Source organism: Dipteris shenzhenensis, chromosome 26, assembly GCF_047967505.1.
Source record: "Dipteris shenzhenensis isolate YYH24624 ecotype China chromosome 26, Dip_SZ_1.0, whole genome shotgun sequence".
NCBI lineage: Eukaryota > Viridiplantae > Streptophyta > Polypodiopsida > Gleicheniales > Dipteridaceae > Dipteris > Dipteris shenzhenensis.
In genome coordinates, this window is record NC_141621.1 from 11,494,974 (window position 1) to 11,513,616 (window position 18,643).

Sequence of the window (18,643 nt, forward strand, 5' to 3'; positions counted from 1 at the left end):
GTTGACAAGGTAGTCGGAGGCGGGTGGGGGAGGTGTGAAAGCAACAAGGAGGAGATGTGTGAGGGGGAATGGCAAAGGAATAAAAGATGAGATGTGAGGAGGAAAGAGCAAATGAAAACTGTGAAAGGGTGGAGGAGAAACAAGAAGAAGAAGAAGAAGAAGAAGAAGAAGAGGAAGAAAGGAAGAAGGAAGAAGAAAAGAAGAAGAAGAAGAAGAAGCTGTTGAAGCTCAAAGCTCTCAAAGCTCTCAAAGCTCAAGCTCTCAAAGCTCTTGCAAGACAGCACAAGATCGCCCTCTCTCTTCCCCTTGAGCTTCCTCTCCCTCATTTTCCCGCATTTCTCTCCACAATTCCTTCCATTTTTGCTTCTCCCTCCATCACCATAGCCATCGCCATCGCTCCTTCCTCGCCCTCGCCCTTCGCCTTGTCGCTTCATCGGAATTCCCGCACACCTTTTCTGGCTTCGCCACCTCCACCTTTCTTACGCTCCCCCGCTTGGTGTCATGCCATTGCCTTCCCATTGACGGAGCAATGAATCTCTCCTTGCTCGGTGAGTAAAAGCTCGTTTTGTTCCAGCTCGCCGCAAGAACGGCGAATTGAATTTTCCAGAAGCCACATTGGTTGATGACTCTATACTGCTTTCACATGAGACGGCGAGCGTGGGATTTTAGTTTGTCGTTCTGATTCCCTCTTCGAATCGCATTCGTAGGAAGGGTTTTCTGGCTTTTTTGGATACTTGTTTCTGAGGAGCAGAAAATCTTTTGTAGCTCTCCTGACTGCTAACTCCTTGTGTGCGTCAGATCCATTTCAAAACGATTTTCCGGAAGTCATCGAAGAGTACTTGGAGCACGGCAACACCAAGTGCATTGCTTTCAATCGTCGGGGGACGCTCCTTGCCGGTATGCTTGGCAAATTCTCTACGTTGGAATCGTAATTTTCCTACTTTGTTGTTCTTTCTTTCCCGGTAACATTCCAAACTATCTGCTGAAGGTTGTAATCTTCCAAGTAATCCACCACAGTAGACCATTTGAACTTTACGTCGGTAGCTCTACTACTCCCTGATAGATTTGATATGATGACTCCAAAGTTTTTATGGTATATGACCTGAGTTTTTTACAGCCAACATGAAACAGCTTTCTTTTGGGGCAATTTCTTCTGTATGTTTGTTACGTTTCGGAACAAATGACACAGGGAATTCGTTGAGCAATCAACTGAATATGTTTTCTGTGTTCGTGGCAGCCGGATGCATGGATGGGGCATGCATCATCTGGGACTTCGACACCAGAGGTGTTGCCAAAGAGCTTCGCGACAAGGGCTGCACTGCCCCAATAACAAGCGTGAGCTGGTCTAAATGTGGGCGTCGTCTGTTAGCGTCAGCAACTGACAAGTCTCTGGCTTTATGGGATGTCTCTCATGGAGTTAAGATTGCTTCAATGGCGTTGCAGCAGACCGCACTCCATACCCGACTTCATCCCGGCTCTGCTGCCCCATCTTTATGCCTTGCTTGCCCTATGTCTAGTGCGCCCGTTCTCGTAGATTTTACGTCTTGCTCGACTCATACACTTCCAGTTTCTGCATCTAGAGGATCAGACTCAGCACACAATGCCCGCAGCAAGTCAATCAATGGAAGTACGTCGTATTCTCCTTCAGCGGCAAGTTTTAATAAAAGGGGCGATCTAGTTTACCTTGGAAATTCCAAAGGGGACGTTCTCATCATTGATACTGCCAGCAGGCAGGTACGAGGTGTGGTACAAATTCCTGGAGGTGCTTTGATCAGACAACTTATGTTTAGCCGAAATGGTCAATACCTGCTCACGAACTCAAACGACAGGACTATCAGAGTGTATGAAAATTTGCTACCGAGAGATGGAGCTTCGGATACCTTGGCTGACATGGCAGTTGCAAAGACAGATAATTATACTGTCGAGGATTTGAAGCAGTGGGGTTCTCAGTGTCTTCAGCTCACTAAAGAGTTTCAAGATGCAGTAAACCGAGTGCAATGGAAGGTAGCATGCTTCAATGGCGATGGTGAGTGTGTTGCAGGGGCATCGGCAATTAAAGGAGAACACAAGATACACATCTGGAATAGGAAATTTGGGCAATTGGCAAGAATATTGGAAGGGCCGAAAGAGGCTCTTACAGATCTTGCTTGGCATCCCAGTCGCCCAATTGTGGCTTCAGTGTCAATGACAGGTGTCATATATCTTTGGGCCAAGGACTATACAGAGAATTGGAGTGCCTTTGCCCCAGACTTTAAGGAGTTAGAAGAGAATGAAGAATACATAGAGAGGGAAGATGAGTTTGACATGATGCCGGAGCCTGAAAAGGTAAATAGAATAAGAAATGTGTATGATTGCACGTACCTATCAGTCTCAACGTTGAACGTAGCTGTGTGCTGGTCGTTTTGAACAGGTGAAACCTGCAAAAGTTGACGAGGATGAAGAAGTCGATATCATGACAGCAGATAAAGTTGCAGCTTTCAGCGACTCTGATGATTCGGAGGATGGTCTTTACTTTTTGCCCACCACACCGTTGCCCGACACACCTGAACAACAGAATGCATCTATGCACTCATCTGAAGGACCTCTTAAGCCTGAGCACAGTAGCCCCCCTGAGTCAGAGAGGTCACGTGCAGCAGTAGAAAATGAGAAAGCTAAGCTCCCTGAGGCAAACCAGACCAATCCTGTCACTGGTGAGGGTAAATGGCCTGCTGCTGCTCTTTTTCTTTGAATTCTGAGAGAGACTTATTACGTCCACAATATTCTAACATGTTTAGAGAGGGACAGCAGATTTCAAAAGGGGGGTGACTAGTATTGCAAAAGAATACGAATATACTTTATCTTGCACTGGAGTCGCTTTGGTGTTGCTAAAGTAGACAAAGAAATTCAAATATCCTTCATTCTTATTCATAAGCAAAGTTTTTAAGCTTTTGGTTCCACGTGCAAAAATTGGTCCTCTAAATCTATCTCCATTTTATCTTAGTCTATGTGTTTTTAAGCTTGGTTCTTAGGAATCAATCCTCCCTTGGAATGTAGGGCTCTGCCTTTCTTAAAAGCTACTGACACTTGTTCTGCGCCTTAAGGACTCCTGCCCTTTGAAAAAATAGCTTGAAACAAATGCAGCTCAACACTGCAATAAGAAAATTAGGCACTTGGCCTGGTCGACTGTTGCCTCAAAAAGGTGACATTTAGTACTGTTTTTTTTCCCCCAAAGAACATTTAGTACTGGTTTAAGTAATGTTTTTCAGAAAATTGTTATCTGTAATATGATAGACGAACAAATTGGGTTCAGAAGCTGATTCAAAATGTAAGTCTGGATCCTGATTTTCAATAATTGAAGTTGTGGGCCCTGTTTCTCTTAATTCATGCAGGTACTCTTCTCCAGGTATCTCTCTATCACTTGAAGAGCATGCCGATCAGCTAAAATGCCAAATTTTGGTGCAGCTTTTTTTGAGCCAAAAGCCAGGCTCCTCCACTATCAAAGAGTGCACATGTGCTTCTAAACTGGAAAAGTGTGGGATTGTGTGTGGAAGTGAGGGATAGTGGCAGTTCTATAGATTTAGGTCTAGGCTTTCTCAGGGCTACCCTTAATTTTCTGGAGTGTCAGCAGTGAGCAGATTCTTCTTTTTGGGGCTTGTGATACAAGACTTTCCTCATACATTACAAAGATGCCATTATGTCCGCTTGCAAATCTATCATTGCAGACTTGTAAAGGTGGCTTTGATTCTTGTTTTGGTTATTGGCAAGCTGGGCTTTTCTTCATAGCTCCATAGAAGTTTTGTCCTAATGGACCTATCAGTACCTTTGAGAACAACCTTAAATTTGCAAGCCTTGTTCTGTGCCACATCCATCACATCTTACAAAACCCATTAGGATGTTTAGTACCTTTCATGATATTGTGACTTCACAGCTTACTTCAAGTGGTAAGGCTTTACCGAGATGTTTGTACCTGTGTTGTGACCCTAATCCTTCCCCCCCCTGCTTCTCTACCTCAGGACAAAGATCTGAATATGGAATGCCTGTTTGAAAATAAATAAAAAATCTTGAAGAGATGCTTAACATATTGCTCATAGCCCTAGAGTCATGGGAGCAGGGTATAGACAGTCCAAGAAATCATCTAACTAAGACCACCACCTGCCAACACGAGTGTGGCGTGGTCATTATAGGCCCGTAGCCATTTGTCGACAACAGCTTACAGATCTAGGCAAAACACAAGGGTTGCTATTACAGCCAAGAGGCAGATCAGTGACATCATCTGTAGAACTGGATCATGACATGCAGGTCTGGGACAACAGGCTCAAAACAATACGTAGATCTGGGAGAGCAGCAGTAATAATCTGCAGCAGCAGATGACAAAACAGGTACAAAACTCCGTTGAGTTTTTGGAGGACAAGTCAATGTCCTGACTTTTGGTCCATGTTTTCTGGCTGATCTGATCATCACTGACCTTTGTCCAGCCCGACTGGGCCAACTTGTGGAGGGTTTCAGCCTAAGCAGCTGCCCCAATCGCTCATTCTCAGCATCAGCAGTTAGCTGTTCAGCTAGCCTTCAACCTCAACATGCTTCAGCAGCAGCCCCTCTATGAACCTTAAGCCAGCCACCCAGCCAGCCGGTTATAAGGATGAGGACCAGTCCTCTCCCCTCATTCAGGCAACTTTTCTTTGAAGACCAGCCGCATGTTGTCTGCAGCCTCTTCAGATAAAAACCGTTACTCCCACCCAATGGTTCGACCACTGGTCTGGTGGAGCTAGACATTCCAGCAGGTTGAAGGGGCATGATCAAGCATGCACGGATCAGAGAATGTGATTGTCCATTGTACAAGAGTCCATGTTTTCGGACATGAAACCTGTACCATGATGCTCCCAAGGACTCATTGGTACAAGTGATGTTGGGCATTCAACCCGGTGATTACTCCATATTTGATGGGTCGCTGCTCCATAAAGGCCGCCTTTGTGTAATGTGTTCTTTCCCAGTTCCGGCCAGCCTTGTTGCATTTTGCCTATGATTCCACGATTGGCAGATGCAAGGTTGTACATGGCACCCTCCAGAAACAAGCAAAAAAGTTTCTTTAGCCTCATTTTCGTCGTGACTTCTATGAATATGTCACTCATTGTCAAGTACGCCAAGAGATCAAGGTCCCTCTTGGGATGTGGCCTGGTTTCCAAAAGCCCCTTGAGATTCCCGACGAGCCCTTAGAGCAGACCAGCATTGACTTCGTCATAGACCTTCCACCCTCCATTGGTTCTCGGAACACCATGTGCTTAACCTTTGCTGACAGGTTTAGCAATTTGTCATGTTGATTCCGTTTAAAAACACAATTGATGTTTAGGACACCGTTGGGCTGCTTCTCTGTTGGTGGTATGTGCGGCATTCCCAAGGCCATTGTGTCTGTCAGGGACTCCAAGTTTTCCAGTCAGTTTTGAAGGGATTGGAAGAAGTTCCTTCCGTTGGTGCAGTGGATTCTCAATGACACCCATTCAATTAGTGTGGGCAGGACTCACAATGAAGTTGCCTTTGGGAAGAAGTTTAAAATCCTTCTCACCAGGATCTCTGAGAAGGTATATGAAGCAGATCGTGTCACCGAGTCTTATGAGCAGATCATGAAGACAGTCAAATATTGAATTGCCAAAGCCCAAGATTCAAAATTTCATACCAGACTAGGCCAATGAGCATAGATTAGATGCAGAGACGTCTGCACAGTACAATAAAATAACTTGTCATTATTACTATCATCTGCAGGGCTACAAGAAGCAAGAATGTCCTCATTTACAAGAAGCTCTGAGAGGAGATGGTCACATGGCTTCATCCAGATCCAGTTCAGTGCTGGTCAACATGATTTCTGTCATCATAGGCTTGAGCTCACCAGCATACTCAAGTCATTTCCCACCATGTTCCAGGTCTACCAAAGGTCCAAAGATTTCCGGATGGGTAGAGAGCAGGACTCTTTGAATTGCCGTAACGTTAAGCAATGAACATCATTTTGGGAGCTTGATGAGCTACCAGAATGCACTAGATGTCGCTTCATGTGGGCAAGCTAGTAAATTCATGGGTGTACTGCATCGTGGGATTAGAGAACCACCAGGCTAAGGGAAGGTGCTGAAAGAGTTTTAAAATTCACAAAAGAGACGCTGTACCTGTTGTGATGAAGATCAATATGTGATGAAGACCAGAAGTACTTGGAATGCCTATTTCACCTTTCTTCTCTTTAGATAAACTTTCAAAAACAATCTTATAACAATTTAAAATATTTGATAATTATTTTGTGGTGTTTATGTAGAGGAAGACAAGAGTATAGATGGACGTGGGAAGCGAAAGCGCAAACCATCTGAAAAGGCAGAGAAAGGGCGTACACCTACTCAGAAAAGCCATATGCTTGCAGGAAAGCAAAAGGGTGACCCTAGGATGGCTATAGCGTTCTCCACAAGTTGTGAGGACTTCTCACCCGAGTAAGGCCCCTTGAAACTAGAGATATCTATACCAAGCCAATGGACAAGATGCTGAAGGAAAGGTATGCTTAAATGGATGCCTAACTCTTCTCATATGTTAGAATGATACTTTCTAATCGTACTGGTTTCTGTATAAAATTCACGGGAAGTGTTCTTTGATATGCACATAATTTATGTCCGAGAAAGTAGGTGCATAATGTAGTAGATAATTCTGACTTTGCATCTTAGTTGTGTAATTCAACGAACTATCATAGTAATTCTCACTGTAATTATTGAGCTAGTTGCATGGCTGAACCATCACCACTGTAAATCGTTTCAAGATGGCTGGTCTTCCGAAGGGGTTTGGCCCCATGAGACAAGCTTGCCTCCTTGGATTGGAGGACTCCCTTGAGAGACACTAGCTCCAAGAGCAGGTCTGTAAGAAATCCTAGATTTACTATATTTAGAAATGTGCTAAGGAATAGAAAGGAGACTGAGATAGCAGAGAACAAGGAATAATTGTATTGCTTGAATGTCTGTAGGGTATCTGTAGTGTCATCGATACAATTGGGCTTCTCTTATATAGAGAGTGAAGAGTCACACATGAAAAGGTGTGTACTCCAAAGTGTGTGTGCATGAAGAGGTGTGTACCCCTTGTGAAGGGTGTGACCCTTGATGAGAGGGTACATTACAATAGAAATGTCTCTTCATAGAATGTCTCTTGTGAAGGGTTGTGCCTCATAGGAAGTGTCCCGTCGAAAGGGCAAGGGTTGTGCCTCATAGGAAGTGTCCCGTCGAAAGGGCATACCCTTCCACAAGTGTCCATTCATCAAACCATCCATAAGTCTAGAAATAGAGAAAGGAATACGTCACAGATCGTGACATCTCCTCCTACTCAAAATAAGACCTTGGTGGAGATAATGAACTGATGTAGAAAATAGCATTGTAAATTCTGAAAATACTGCTGTAAAATGTCAGGGTACTACTGTAAGTCTTCATCAGATTGCCAAGTACCGTCGGAGTCGTCCAGATCTCGAGCGTTCATGACTGGCTGAGTAAAGATATACTTTAGAGAGTGATGGTCTGTCTTGACCACAGACTCGGCTCCCATGAGATAATGTTTCCGAGAGCGATAAGCGTGTACAATGGCAAGAAAATCCTTATCATAAACCGGGTATCGGGTTTGGATATCAGAATGTTTATGGCTGTCAAAAGCAATAACTCTGCCTTCTTGCATCAAGACTGCTCCTGTAGCGATGTCGGAAGTGTCGGTCATGACCTCAAATGGAAGGTTTGGGTCAGCAATAGCCATAACTGGTGTGGTAGTGAGTGCTTGCTTGAGTTGTTGGAAACATAGGAGCTGCGATTTCGGAAAACTGATAGACCTTTGTATGGTAGAAGTTTGCCAATCCGAGAAAAGAGCGGACATCATGAACATTCTTAGGAGTAGGCCAGTTTCTGATTACCTCGACCTTCTTGGGATCCACAGAGATGCCTTGAGCGGAAATAACATGTCCCACATATTTGAGTTGGGTCTTGAAGAACTCACTCTTCTCAATGTTGATGTAGAGAGAATTTGCACGGAGAACTTCAAAAACTTTGTGAAGATGTTGTTTGTGCTCATGTAGGGATGTCATGTGCACGGATTGGTATCTGACGTGTACTAGGTACACAGAATTAGCTCAGGTTAGCCTGGGGAGGCTTAGAGCTAGGCAGGCTTGATTCTCGGGTTGAGTGGCAAGGGTACGAACTATTTATAGGTCTTCGCTATTTTTGGCGCCGGGGCCCGAGTCTATAAAAGAGGCCCAGGGGGTTCAGTTCTCAGTGTGCAGTTGGGAGCAAGTCTCGTTCCCAGGTGCAAGGTCTGATCCTGGAATGTGTCGCGGACGCGCGCCTGCATCTTAGCGTAGCCCAAGGCCCAGTGACAGATCCAGGGCTTCACAGCGCCACCTGGTGGTATGGGATACCAGGCTGGTTCGGATCTGATTGGGAGTTCGTGCCAGTAGCTCAGCTCGTGGCTCGGAGGGGACATCTTCTGATTCGGGATCACATCCCGTAGATGTCATGGTTGGGTGGTGAGCAGCCTGCTCAGATCTGATGTTGTGTGTGTTGTTTTGCAGATCAGGGGTTTCAGGAGTGCTGGGATGTATCAGTTGGTATCAGAGCCAACTTCTGAGGTAGGAACTTCTGATGCGAGAATTTTGACGGATTTCTCTTCCAGGTATGCCCTAAATTTCGAAATTCCTTGCTGCGTTTTTGCTGGCTACATGGGGTAGAAGGGGTGACGAGATATCTGGAAAAGCTAGAAGAATAGGAGAGAGAGAAAATCGAATTCTCTGAAGGCCTCTGAGAGAAGTTTAGAGGGAGGAGAAATAGAGCAGAAAAGTAGGGGAGATGTGCAGGAAAAAGACAGCAAGGGAGGCGGGGATGCAGAGCTTAGGAAGGGGCGGAGTAGACGGGGCAGTAGAGGCTTGACAGCCTGTGCAACAGGCTGTCCACAGCCAGCGCAATAGGCTGACTACAGCCTGCGCAACAGGCTGCGTGCAGCCTGCGCCTAGGGCTGCGTGCAGCCTGCGCAGGGGGGAGGTGCTTTTTTCGAAAAAGCACCCCTCCAAAGCTGGAGGGGCTTGGCCTTTTTTGGAAGCTCAGCTTCCAAATAAGGCAGCCCTGCACCCTATATAGGTGGGGGCAGGGTGTTAGGCTACCCACAACCAGCCTCAAGTTTCGAGCCTCTACCTCGATTCCTGTGCCAGCCTTGTCCGTACGCTGCCTGCGTCAGCATCGCCCTGCCCCGAGCAGTTTCTCGCATCTGCCCCTGCTTGCGTCAGCCCTGCACAGTTTTCGAAGCCTCTGCACCAGCCGTATTGTCTGTACGGACTGTTTCGCCAGCCCCTGTACCTGCTGCTGCACCGAATTGTGACTGCGCCAGTATCTGCAGCAACCGTACGGCCTGCGTCAGCAGCCGTACAGGCCACGTCAGCAGCCGTACAGGCCACGTCAGCAACCGTACGGCCTGCGTCAGCAGACCGTACAGCTACTACAGCAGCATGCGCATCCGGCTTGCGGGTTCGGGGAGGCTCCGGGACTCTCGGTCTTCTGATTCGCCAGATTTCAGCATCTCCTTCCGTCAGCTTCATTCGGGACGGTTTTCTCCTGCTCCATCTTCCTCTGTGCTTCGTTTCAGTTAGTTATTTCTCTCCGTTTGTAATCAAATCAGATTTCAGCCATGTCTGATGCTCAAAATCCCGAGTTCACCATGGGAGAGCAGGACTTGGATTACACTCCAGTGGGAGAGGACGATTAGGGTCTCTATGACGACCTGATAACTAAGAAAGCCTTCAGTGAGTTTACGACTGCTCTTGATGGCAAATTTGAGCAGGTCAATGCTAATCAATCGGGGTTGACACAGCAACTCCAGGGGATACAAGCAACTCTGACTCTTCTGGCTAGCACTGTACAGGCACTCACGCATGTGGATGCCATGGCTTCAGTGCTAGGCCCGAATATAACTCCGGATCCTTTTCCAGGTGACCAAAAATCAAGAACAAAGGAGGTAGTTGACACTTGGTTGCACAAGTGGCAGGTACACTTCCAATTCCACCCCTATCCAGATGAGAAAAAGATTCAGCTTGCAGCAGGGTTTATGTCAGGAAAAGCCTTGCTTTGGTGGAAAGAACTCCAGCCTAAGCCTGATACTTGGACAGATTTTGAGGGCATCTTCAGGAAGGAGTTCCTGAAGAAGGAAGATGACTACGATATCGTTGGCAAGCTCAAGGCCCTCGATATGTCAAAATTGAATGTGACCTTTGAAGTTTATCTTCAAAGATTTAGGGATCTGCAAACCAGGGCCACTAAAATGGATCCAGTAACCTTGTTAGGTTTCTTCGTGGATGGTTTGCTAGACTCCTATAAGTTGCAGATCAAGAACAACAAGTGCACAACGTTGTAGGAGGCCATGACATATGCGCGCATATATGATGATACCATGGCCGGTACCAAGGCAACCACAGTTACCGAAACGAGTGGAAAGAACAAACGCAAGTTCTTTCAGCATGCGACTGGTATTGGGGAGACGAAGTCTACGGACAACGCCTCCAGGAAAAGCTTAACTCCAGCAAAGAATGGTAAGGCCCGATTCCTGCGCACTCTCAGGCTCAAGAAAGAAGGCCGATGTTTTTATTGCGAGGAACGGGGCCACACAAAGAATGAGTGTCCTAAGCGGAAGAACCAAAAATTGGTGCTAGGACCGAAGCTCCAGGCGGGTCCACGTACCGCAGCCAAGGGAGCCAACCAAGTCACGATGACAGGTATTTCAGTAAATGTCATTACCTGCCCCCTTTCTTGTAATTGTACCTTTAATACTTCGTTGTTTGGTTCCCATGATCTTTTCCGAGTTTATGGAGAAGTTAGGGACCAACAGGTTCACATTCTCTTTGATCCGGGTAGCTCTCACAATTTTGTTAATTACAAATTTGTGCAGAAGATGGGGCTGTCCACAGTACCTAGCGACCACACCTACGAGGTGCAGCTTCCAGCTGGGAAGCAGTTTTGGGATCGCAAGGTTGAAGCGCTTCCTATCCGGATTCAGGCCTACACGGGAGCTCTCACATGTTATGTTATGCATCTAGAGCATGTAGACTTGTTGATCGGGATAGAGTGGTTTAAAACCCACAATATTCAGATCGGATGGACGGAGCATACGCTTTCTTTTGTAGATAACCCAATTTTGTATTCAGTGTGATAAGATTCCCCCTTCTCAGGGGCCTATTGTATCTGCGATGCAGCTTCGGAATATATTAAACAATTCTCATTATGATGTCTATCAGTGTGTTTTGATTCCACTTTCTTCATTTGTTGTTTCGGTCATTAACAAAAATGAATTAAGTGTGTTTGAACACCGAGAATTGAGAATGTTGTTAGATAATTTTAAAGACGTATTCCCAGCTCAACTGCCGGAAGGTTTACCTCCAGAACGGGCAGTAGATCATCGCATAGACTTAGTCCCAGGGGCTCAACCTATTAGTGTACCACCTTATAGGATGAGCCAGGTAGAGGAGGATGAGTTAGCTATCCAGCTTCAGGATTACCTGAATATGGGCTATATCCGCCCAAGTAAATCACCCTGGGGTACACCTGTCCTCTTAAGAAAGAAGAAATATTCTTCCTGGAGAATGTGTATAGATTATAAACGATTAAATAAAGTCACAATTAAGAACCGCTATCCTTTACCTCGTTCCGATGATTTGATAGACCGTTTGGCCGGAGCGAAGTATTTCACTAAGATTAATTTGCGTATGGGTTATCACCAAATCCGTATCTATGCTAAACACATAGATAGGACCGCATTCCGGACTAGGTATGGTCATTACGAGTTCCTCGTATTGCCTTTTGGTTTGACCAATGCTCCTGCTACTTTTCAGCAGATGATGAACGATTTGTTCATGGATTTTCTGGGCAAATTTGTTGTAGTGTTCTTGGATGATATCTTGGTATATAGTAAAACGCTTGAGGATCACATAGCACACCTCCGGGTTGTCTTACTACTTCTAAGACAGCATAAGCTTTATGCCAAGATGAGTAAATGTGACTTCTTTATGAAGGAGATCATTTACTTAGGACACAAGATTTCTTCTGAAGGTATTAGCATTGATCTGGATCGTATCCAGAAGGTTTTAGAATGGCCTATTCCTCAGACTGTGTTCTTTCCTAGGATTTACGGTGTTTCTTCGGAAGTCAGTGCGTGATTATTCACGTATCACGGCACCTTTGACCAACATATTGAAAGATCGTGGACGCAGGTCTACCCAGCCGATCTCTTGGACTGATGCAATGAACAAGGCTTTTGAAACCTTGAAGTTTTCTATCAAGGAAGCACCCGTTCTTGCATTACCCGATCCTACCCGGCCTTATGTTTTAGAGGCCGATGCGAGTGATTATGCGATTGGGGCAGCTTTATTCCAAGAGGGCAGACCTGTAGCTTTTGAGAGTAAGAAGTTAGACGACACCCAGTATCGTTGGCCCACACTTGAGAAGGAACTTTATGCTGTAGTGTATGCTCTCAAGGTTTGGAGACACTACTTGTATGGTTCAAAGTTCCTTGTATTGACTGATCATCAGTCAATTAAGTATGTGTGTGATGGATTAGAATTGAGAGGAAGGAAAGCTAGATGGGCAGAGTTAATGCAGGATTTTGATTTCGAAATACGTTATCGTAAGGGTTCGTTGAATAGTGTGGCGGATGCCTTAAGTCGAGTTAAGTTTGTAAATGCTTTGTCATTTACGGAAATATCCTCAGACCTATTTCAATCCTTGAGAGGGCTATACGCAACTGATAGTCATTTCAGTTCTTATTGGCAGAGAGTCCAGGATGGGAGCTCCATGGTTGACCAGGACTCAGGGATTGTGCCACCTAGGATACAGGCGGCGGGAGGTCAGTGGATGATTAGGAACGGCTTGCTGTTCCGAAATGAAAAGATTTGTGTGCCTGATGTTCTGGACCTTAAATCCAAGATTCTCTGGGAGTGTCATGATGCTCCTAGTGCGGGACATCCAGGTATACATAGGACTCTTGTCTCTTGTGAAGCATACCTTTTATTGGCCTAAGATGCGTGCATTTATAGAGAACTATGTAGTAGGTTGCTGGGTTTGTCAGGTTACTAAGGCTGAACGCCTTAGAAGCGCGGGCTTATTACAGCCATTACAGATTCCAGGTAATAAATGGGAAAGTATTTCCATGGATTTTATTACTGGTTTACCTCGAATGCGCAAGGGTCATGACTCCATTTGGGTCATAGTCGACCGTTTGACAAAAATGGCTAGATTCTTACCTACAAGAACAACGATTTCAGCTGTTCAGTTGGCTCACGAGTTTGTGGACCACTTGTTCAAGCTGTATGGTTTGCCATCTGACATAGTCAGTGACAGGGACTCAAAGTTTACAAGTAACTTTTGGACACTTGTTTTTGAGAAGTTAGAAACTACTCTAAGTATGAATTCCTCGGATTATGCACAATCCGATGGCAGTACAGAAGAGGTCAACCAGTTGGTTGAAGACATGCTTCGGGCATATGTATCTAAGAGACAGTCTTCATGGGAAGATTATCTACCCATGATTGAATTTGCTTACAACAGTGCAAAGCATTCTAGTACAGGTTATAGTAGGGTAGGATAACCAGCATAAGCTTGATTGTGACAAACAAACATGTTAATTTTGGAGTTGATCAAGTGTCTGCGATGCAGATTTTGTCCAGGCAGTTAGGTATTAGATTTACTTATTATTGCTGAAATTTTGAATATGCATATGTAGATCATTAAAAATTGCTTGTGCTAGTTAATGATGTTGCGAATGAGCGCACAAAGTAAGCTTGAGCTGTTATTTTTCAATGAAATTATCTGATGATTGGTTGGCACACATTGAAAGATTTGTTTTTCCTTTTTTGCAGGATCTCAAGGGAGTATGTTTACATCACAATGGATGGCAAAGCTCCCTTTTCAATCAGAAAGCTCTGCCTTATATCAGGCAAAATAGATTTAAATCTCGTGCACAAAGACATTCAAAGACACTCAGTCTTACATTGTGTTTCCTGTCAGTTAGAGTTAAGCACTCGGCTTCGACTGTCTGGTTACTGTATTTGTGGGATCTGAATCTTCTCTTCTAACAAGCATGTTCTGTGACATCAGTCTAAAGTCGGTTGCTACATTATTTGTGACAATTGTTCTGCAGATGCCGAATTCTGTGTGGAAGGTAGACTTGTGCTTACTTTTCTAGTGTCCGGTTCGCTTGCATTGATACAAGATTCCCTTCTCCAATGATTGTTTCTTCTTGCATATGAGGAGCAGTTTTTGAAGTTTGACCTATTTTCTTGAAGGAGTAAGTGGACAGGAGCGAAGGAACTCTGAGCAAGATGACGTGTAGCTAAACTGTAGGGAAGTACTTTCAAAATTAGCTAAAATGTGCAACAACATAATGGGCCCAATTTAGGGCTGGGATCTTGAACGTAGTTACATATAGCTAAGACCTCTGGGAGTAAAATTACTCGTCATGTATTTACCAATGAAATAAAACTAAAAAAAAGGGGAAAAAAGTCACACGCATGGTGAGGCCAATAATTTACTTCTAATCCCTGCAACTATCTCACGGATACCTAACAACCCACCCTCAATGAGATTGTGTTACTTTTTCCTAAGAAAAGAGAGTCTCTGAATTCTACCTTGTTTTTCATGTTGATCCCTTTGGTGTAGATGTCAATAACAGATGCTTATTATTGCTCATCAAACACGTACTATCACATGCTATGTATATTCTGGCAGCTGAATGATAAACCATATCAACTCATGAGCTATGCCACTTTAGAGAGCACGTTAGTTTGGGACTTCTTGGGTGAATTCGACATGACAACATGTTACCCCCTCATATATGACAGCCTGGATGGCTGAATTGGATGGTCTTGAGGAAGACAAGCAACAGTGGGTTGGCACCTTTGTCATACATTGTAAGCTACGCTCTCATGAAGCTTCACAAGAGGACATCTCTCTCTCTCTCTCTCTCTCTCTCTCTCCACTAGTGAGGTAGCAGCTTACTCTATTTTGTCTCTTAATCTGAACCCTTTGAGCTCAGGCCCTTATTGTTGACTTTACAAAGCTAGTTATGCAGTTGCAAGTGCTGAGGCGCTCTGGCTGAGTAAGTTGTGTTGGGGTTCATTGTGCATGATTTACGTTTGTTTCTTTACGTGTGTTTTGTTTCGCTCTTCAGGAACATGGGTACGCGAACACAATCTTCGACTCAGCCAATTCAACACGATGAACAGTACAACTCTCTCTGCACACAGCACCAGTGTAGTACAATCTTGAGACTTCTTTTCGAACATGTTGACCCACTTAACGCTAGAAGTTCCCTACCCGACTAGGTATCTTGCCAAATTTCCGTTCCTTATGCTCCCCCCACTCTCATACCCCTCTTAAGGATACCGCTAATAATTGCTGTGTATCAATTGCCCCTAAGCAATTAATCACCTATAGTCAATACAAGGAAATCCTAGGAGCCCCTAGTCCGCTTGCAACCCTCACCAAGCACCTCGAAAGAACCTTGTCTTTGGCTGTTAGTTTGGACCTGTAACCTGCACACTATACATAAACCACATCACGGTTTCATACATAAAATCAGTCCAAATATGTACAACAATCTGAATACCGAAATCACATCAAACTATCTCTAGAGACTTTTGTCATTCGATCCATTTGAGGGCATGTCATGTTCAAGTTTGAATGTAACGTTTCCTCCCTCTTAAAGAATTAGCATCCTCAATATAAAGTTTGAGAATGCTCTCCGGTATTGGTAAACAAATTCTGGATAGCCTTACGTAGAGGAAATCCATGTCAAGCAACTAGCAACGCAGGTATCTTTTAGTTTCCAACTGTTATTTTTCATCGGTCTACGATTCTTGTTGGTTTGTGTTTCGCATTATTCTTTAATTTCTATAATGTATCTATTAGGGAATCAATTTTTTGTAAAAATCACAAAGAAATGTGATATACTAGAAGAACCTTGTAACCTGTAGTAATTTTAATCTATAGGTTGCCTTGCCTGTTGTTTTTTGAATTAACCATGGTCCATAGTAATAGCATGTAATTTGCTGCTCGATACAAGTGTTGGAGGTGGCGGCCTTCACCCCTCACTTGAAGCATGGTGAATTGGTGGCAAGGGGAGCTTGCGCTCATTTGACACGTGGAATCCGATGGGAGTAATCCCATAATCATATGTGTATATTGGGATGCCTTGGATATAAAGGCCTCATTTGCCCACGTTCATCCCTCCCGGGATTTTTTGGGAGGCGAGAGAGGCCCTTTCCATAGCTAGAGGGCAGGGATTGGGACCTTTCGTACCGGGTGCACATGTGGCGCCTTTTGTACCTACATGGTATTAGAACAGGCTCGGCCCGCGGACTCGACTGTGCGTTTTGGCGTGGCCCTCGCGTGGGTGACACATGGCGATTGTAGACTATTTGGCGACGGAGGTGGCGCGATTTGTGGCAACGTTTAAGTGCGCCTGAACCTTGATTTCGACGGCGGTTCCCATAACTCCTAATGCGTGCTCGTTTGTTCCTCCTGTGGGCTTTGGTGGCTAGCTACCCGTGGTAGTTTGGTAACGTGAACTTTGGTTTGTCTCATGTGCCTTGTTTGGTATGCCCCTCCTTGGTTTGGTTGGGGGTCAAGGTTAGCTCGGTGTTTGTCCGTGGGGTTGTTTGAGGCGGTGGCTTTCACCCCTCACTTGAAGTATGGTGAATTGGCACTTTGGTATTTTTCATACCCTTGGTTCCATGCTTTTATAGTAGATGGAATGGAAATGGCACATCATTTGCCAAGGTTTCTAGTGACCTCACACTTCTTAGGGATTTTGAAGGAATATAGACCCTTTCTATCTTGCATCCGGGCTTCCGTGCTAGTCCTTGCCCACAATAGCCTCGATCCTTGCATGGATGATGGTGTTTTGTGGCTTAAGGTTGAAGCTACCGTGAGTGAGTGTGTGTGAGAGGGAGACACACGAGAGAGTGGAACTTCAATTGAACTCCATCCATCTTCACTTTGATCTCACAGTCTCATTTTCTTTTACATGTTTCTTACATTCACATATGGACATTCACATATGAACTCATATTTCTAACGCTCCCTCTCAAGCTCAAAATGATCTTGCACATGATATACTCCCAATGCTCCTCGAAAATACTCAAACTTCTCCTCCCTAAGGGCCTTCGTGAAACTGTTGGCCACTTGATCATTTGTCTGTTGCACATACTCAAGGTGAATCTCCCTATTGATCACTTTCTCTCTAATGAAGTGGTAATGCACTTCAATATGAATCATTCTGGCATGGTAGATTGGGTTCTTTGCTAACACAATATTACTAATGTTATCACAATAGTTTGTGACACTTCCTTCAATCTCTATCCCCAACTCTTCAAGTAACAATCTTAGCCATGATGCCTCACATGCGGCAACCTTTGCACCTCCTTACTCTGCTTCTGTGCTAGGCAAAGCAAATGTTGGTTTTTTCTTACTCAACCAACTCACCATTGCACTTCCTAGTGCAAAGGCATAACCACTCGTGCTTCTCCTATCAAGCACGCTACTTGCCTAGACTGCATTTGTGTAGCCATAGAGCTCTTTGTTCTTGCGTTTCTCATATAACAAACCATATCCACAAGTGGCCTTGACATATCTCAAGATGCATCAGAATGAATCTTGTATGGATTTTGCATGAATTGGTTGATCACACCATTGGCATAACTCAGATCCGCCGGGCTTGTGATTGTCAAATAGATCAAACTTCCAACCATTTTGTGGTACATTGTGACATCCTCAAAATTTTGCACCATCCATCTCTAAATTCCCATTCTGATCCATGGGAGTATGATATAGGTTTGCATCTTGTCATCCCATACTTTTCCAACATGTCTAACATGTATTGTCGTTGCATCAATTATATGCCATGCGGTGTCCTCACAACCTTGATGCCAAGAAAGAACGTCAACTCTCCTCTATATTTCCGCTGTACCATCTGCATTGCACTTCACTTTGTATACCCATTTATATCCAATTGCACTCTTTCCAACCGGCAATCTCACCAAACCCCATGTCTCATTTTTCATGAGAGAATCCATGTCTACATCCATGGCTTCTTGCCACTCTATCTTGTCCATGGCTTTTTGAAGGCTAATTGGCTCCACATGCTGCACTGTAGATGTCATGTATGCCTAGTTCATATGCATATATTCATTGTACGTCAACCTCTCCACTGGGTGCTTCACCCTTGATGATCTTCTCAATTGCATCTCACTACTTTTCACATTCTCCCCTCTTGCATGCAAAGACATAATTTTGCACATTCTTTACTCTCGATGTCGTGACAATAGGAATCTCATATTCCTCATCCATGCTCTGTTCACTTGAACTCTCTCCAATTGGCTTCTTCCCTTTCTTTATATTAGTCCCCTTTGGGGTTTCACGTAACCTTCCACTCCCATGGATTTACACTCCCCGTACTCTTTGAATGCTCATGAGGGCCTGTAACATTCTCAACATAATGTCTATCATTATGTGCATCATCTCCATGTCGATCCATGGGGCTGATTTCCTTCATATGCATCTTCAATTTCCACATACCATGACTCAAATTCACTAAATTTGACATCTTTACCAACATAGACCCTCTTGTTCACTAGATC

At 44.5% G+C, this 18,643-nt stretch overlaps 1 protein-coding gene across 2 annotated transcripts; it reads left to right on the forward strand.

The window, feature by feature from the left end:
* Window positions 1–153: 153 nt before the first annotated feature.
* On the forward strand, window positions 154–14,568 carry LOC147884668 (protein RBL-like). Of its 2 annotated transcripts, none has more exons than XM_087397783.1 (6): window positions 154–548; window positions 799–897; window positions 1,238–2,325; window positions 2,411–2,696; window positions 6,275–6,505; window positions 13,865–14,568. In XM_087397783.1, exons 1-5 carry the CDS (start codon window positions 530–532, stop codon window positions 6,445–6,447), a joined length of 1,665 nt encoding a protein of 554 aa, XP_087253909.1. In that variant the 5' UTR covers window positions 154–529; the 3' UTR covers window positions 6,448–6,505; window positions 13,865–14,568. The 2 variants fall into 2 exon arrangements, with proteins under 2 accessions (XP_087253909.1, XP_087253910.1); XM_087397784.1 differs by having other exon boundaries at window positions 2,411–2,690.
* Window positions 14,569–18,643: the final 4,075 nt, after the last annotated feature.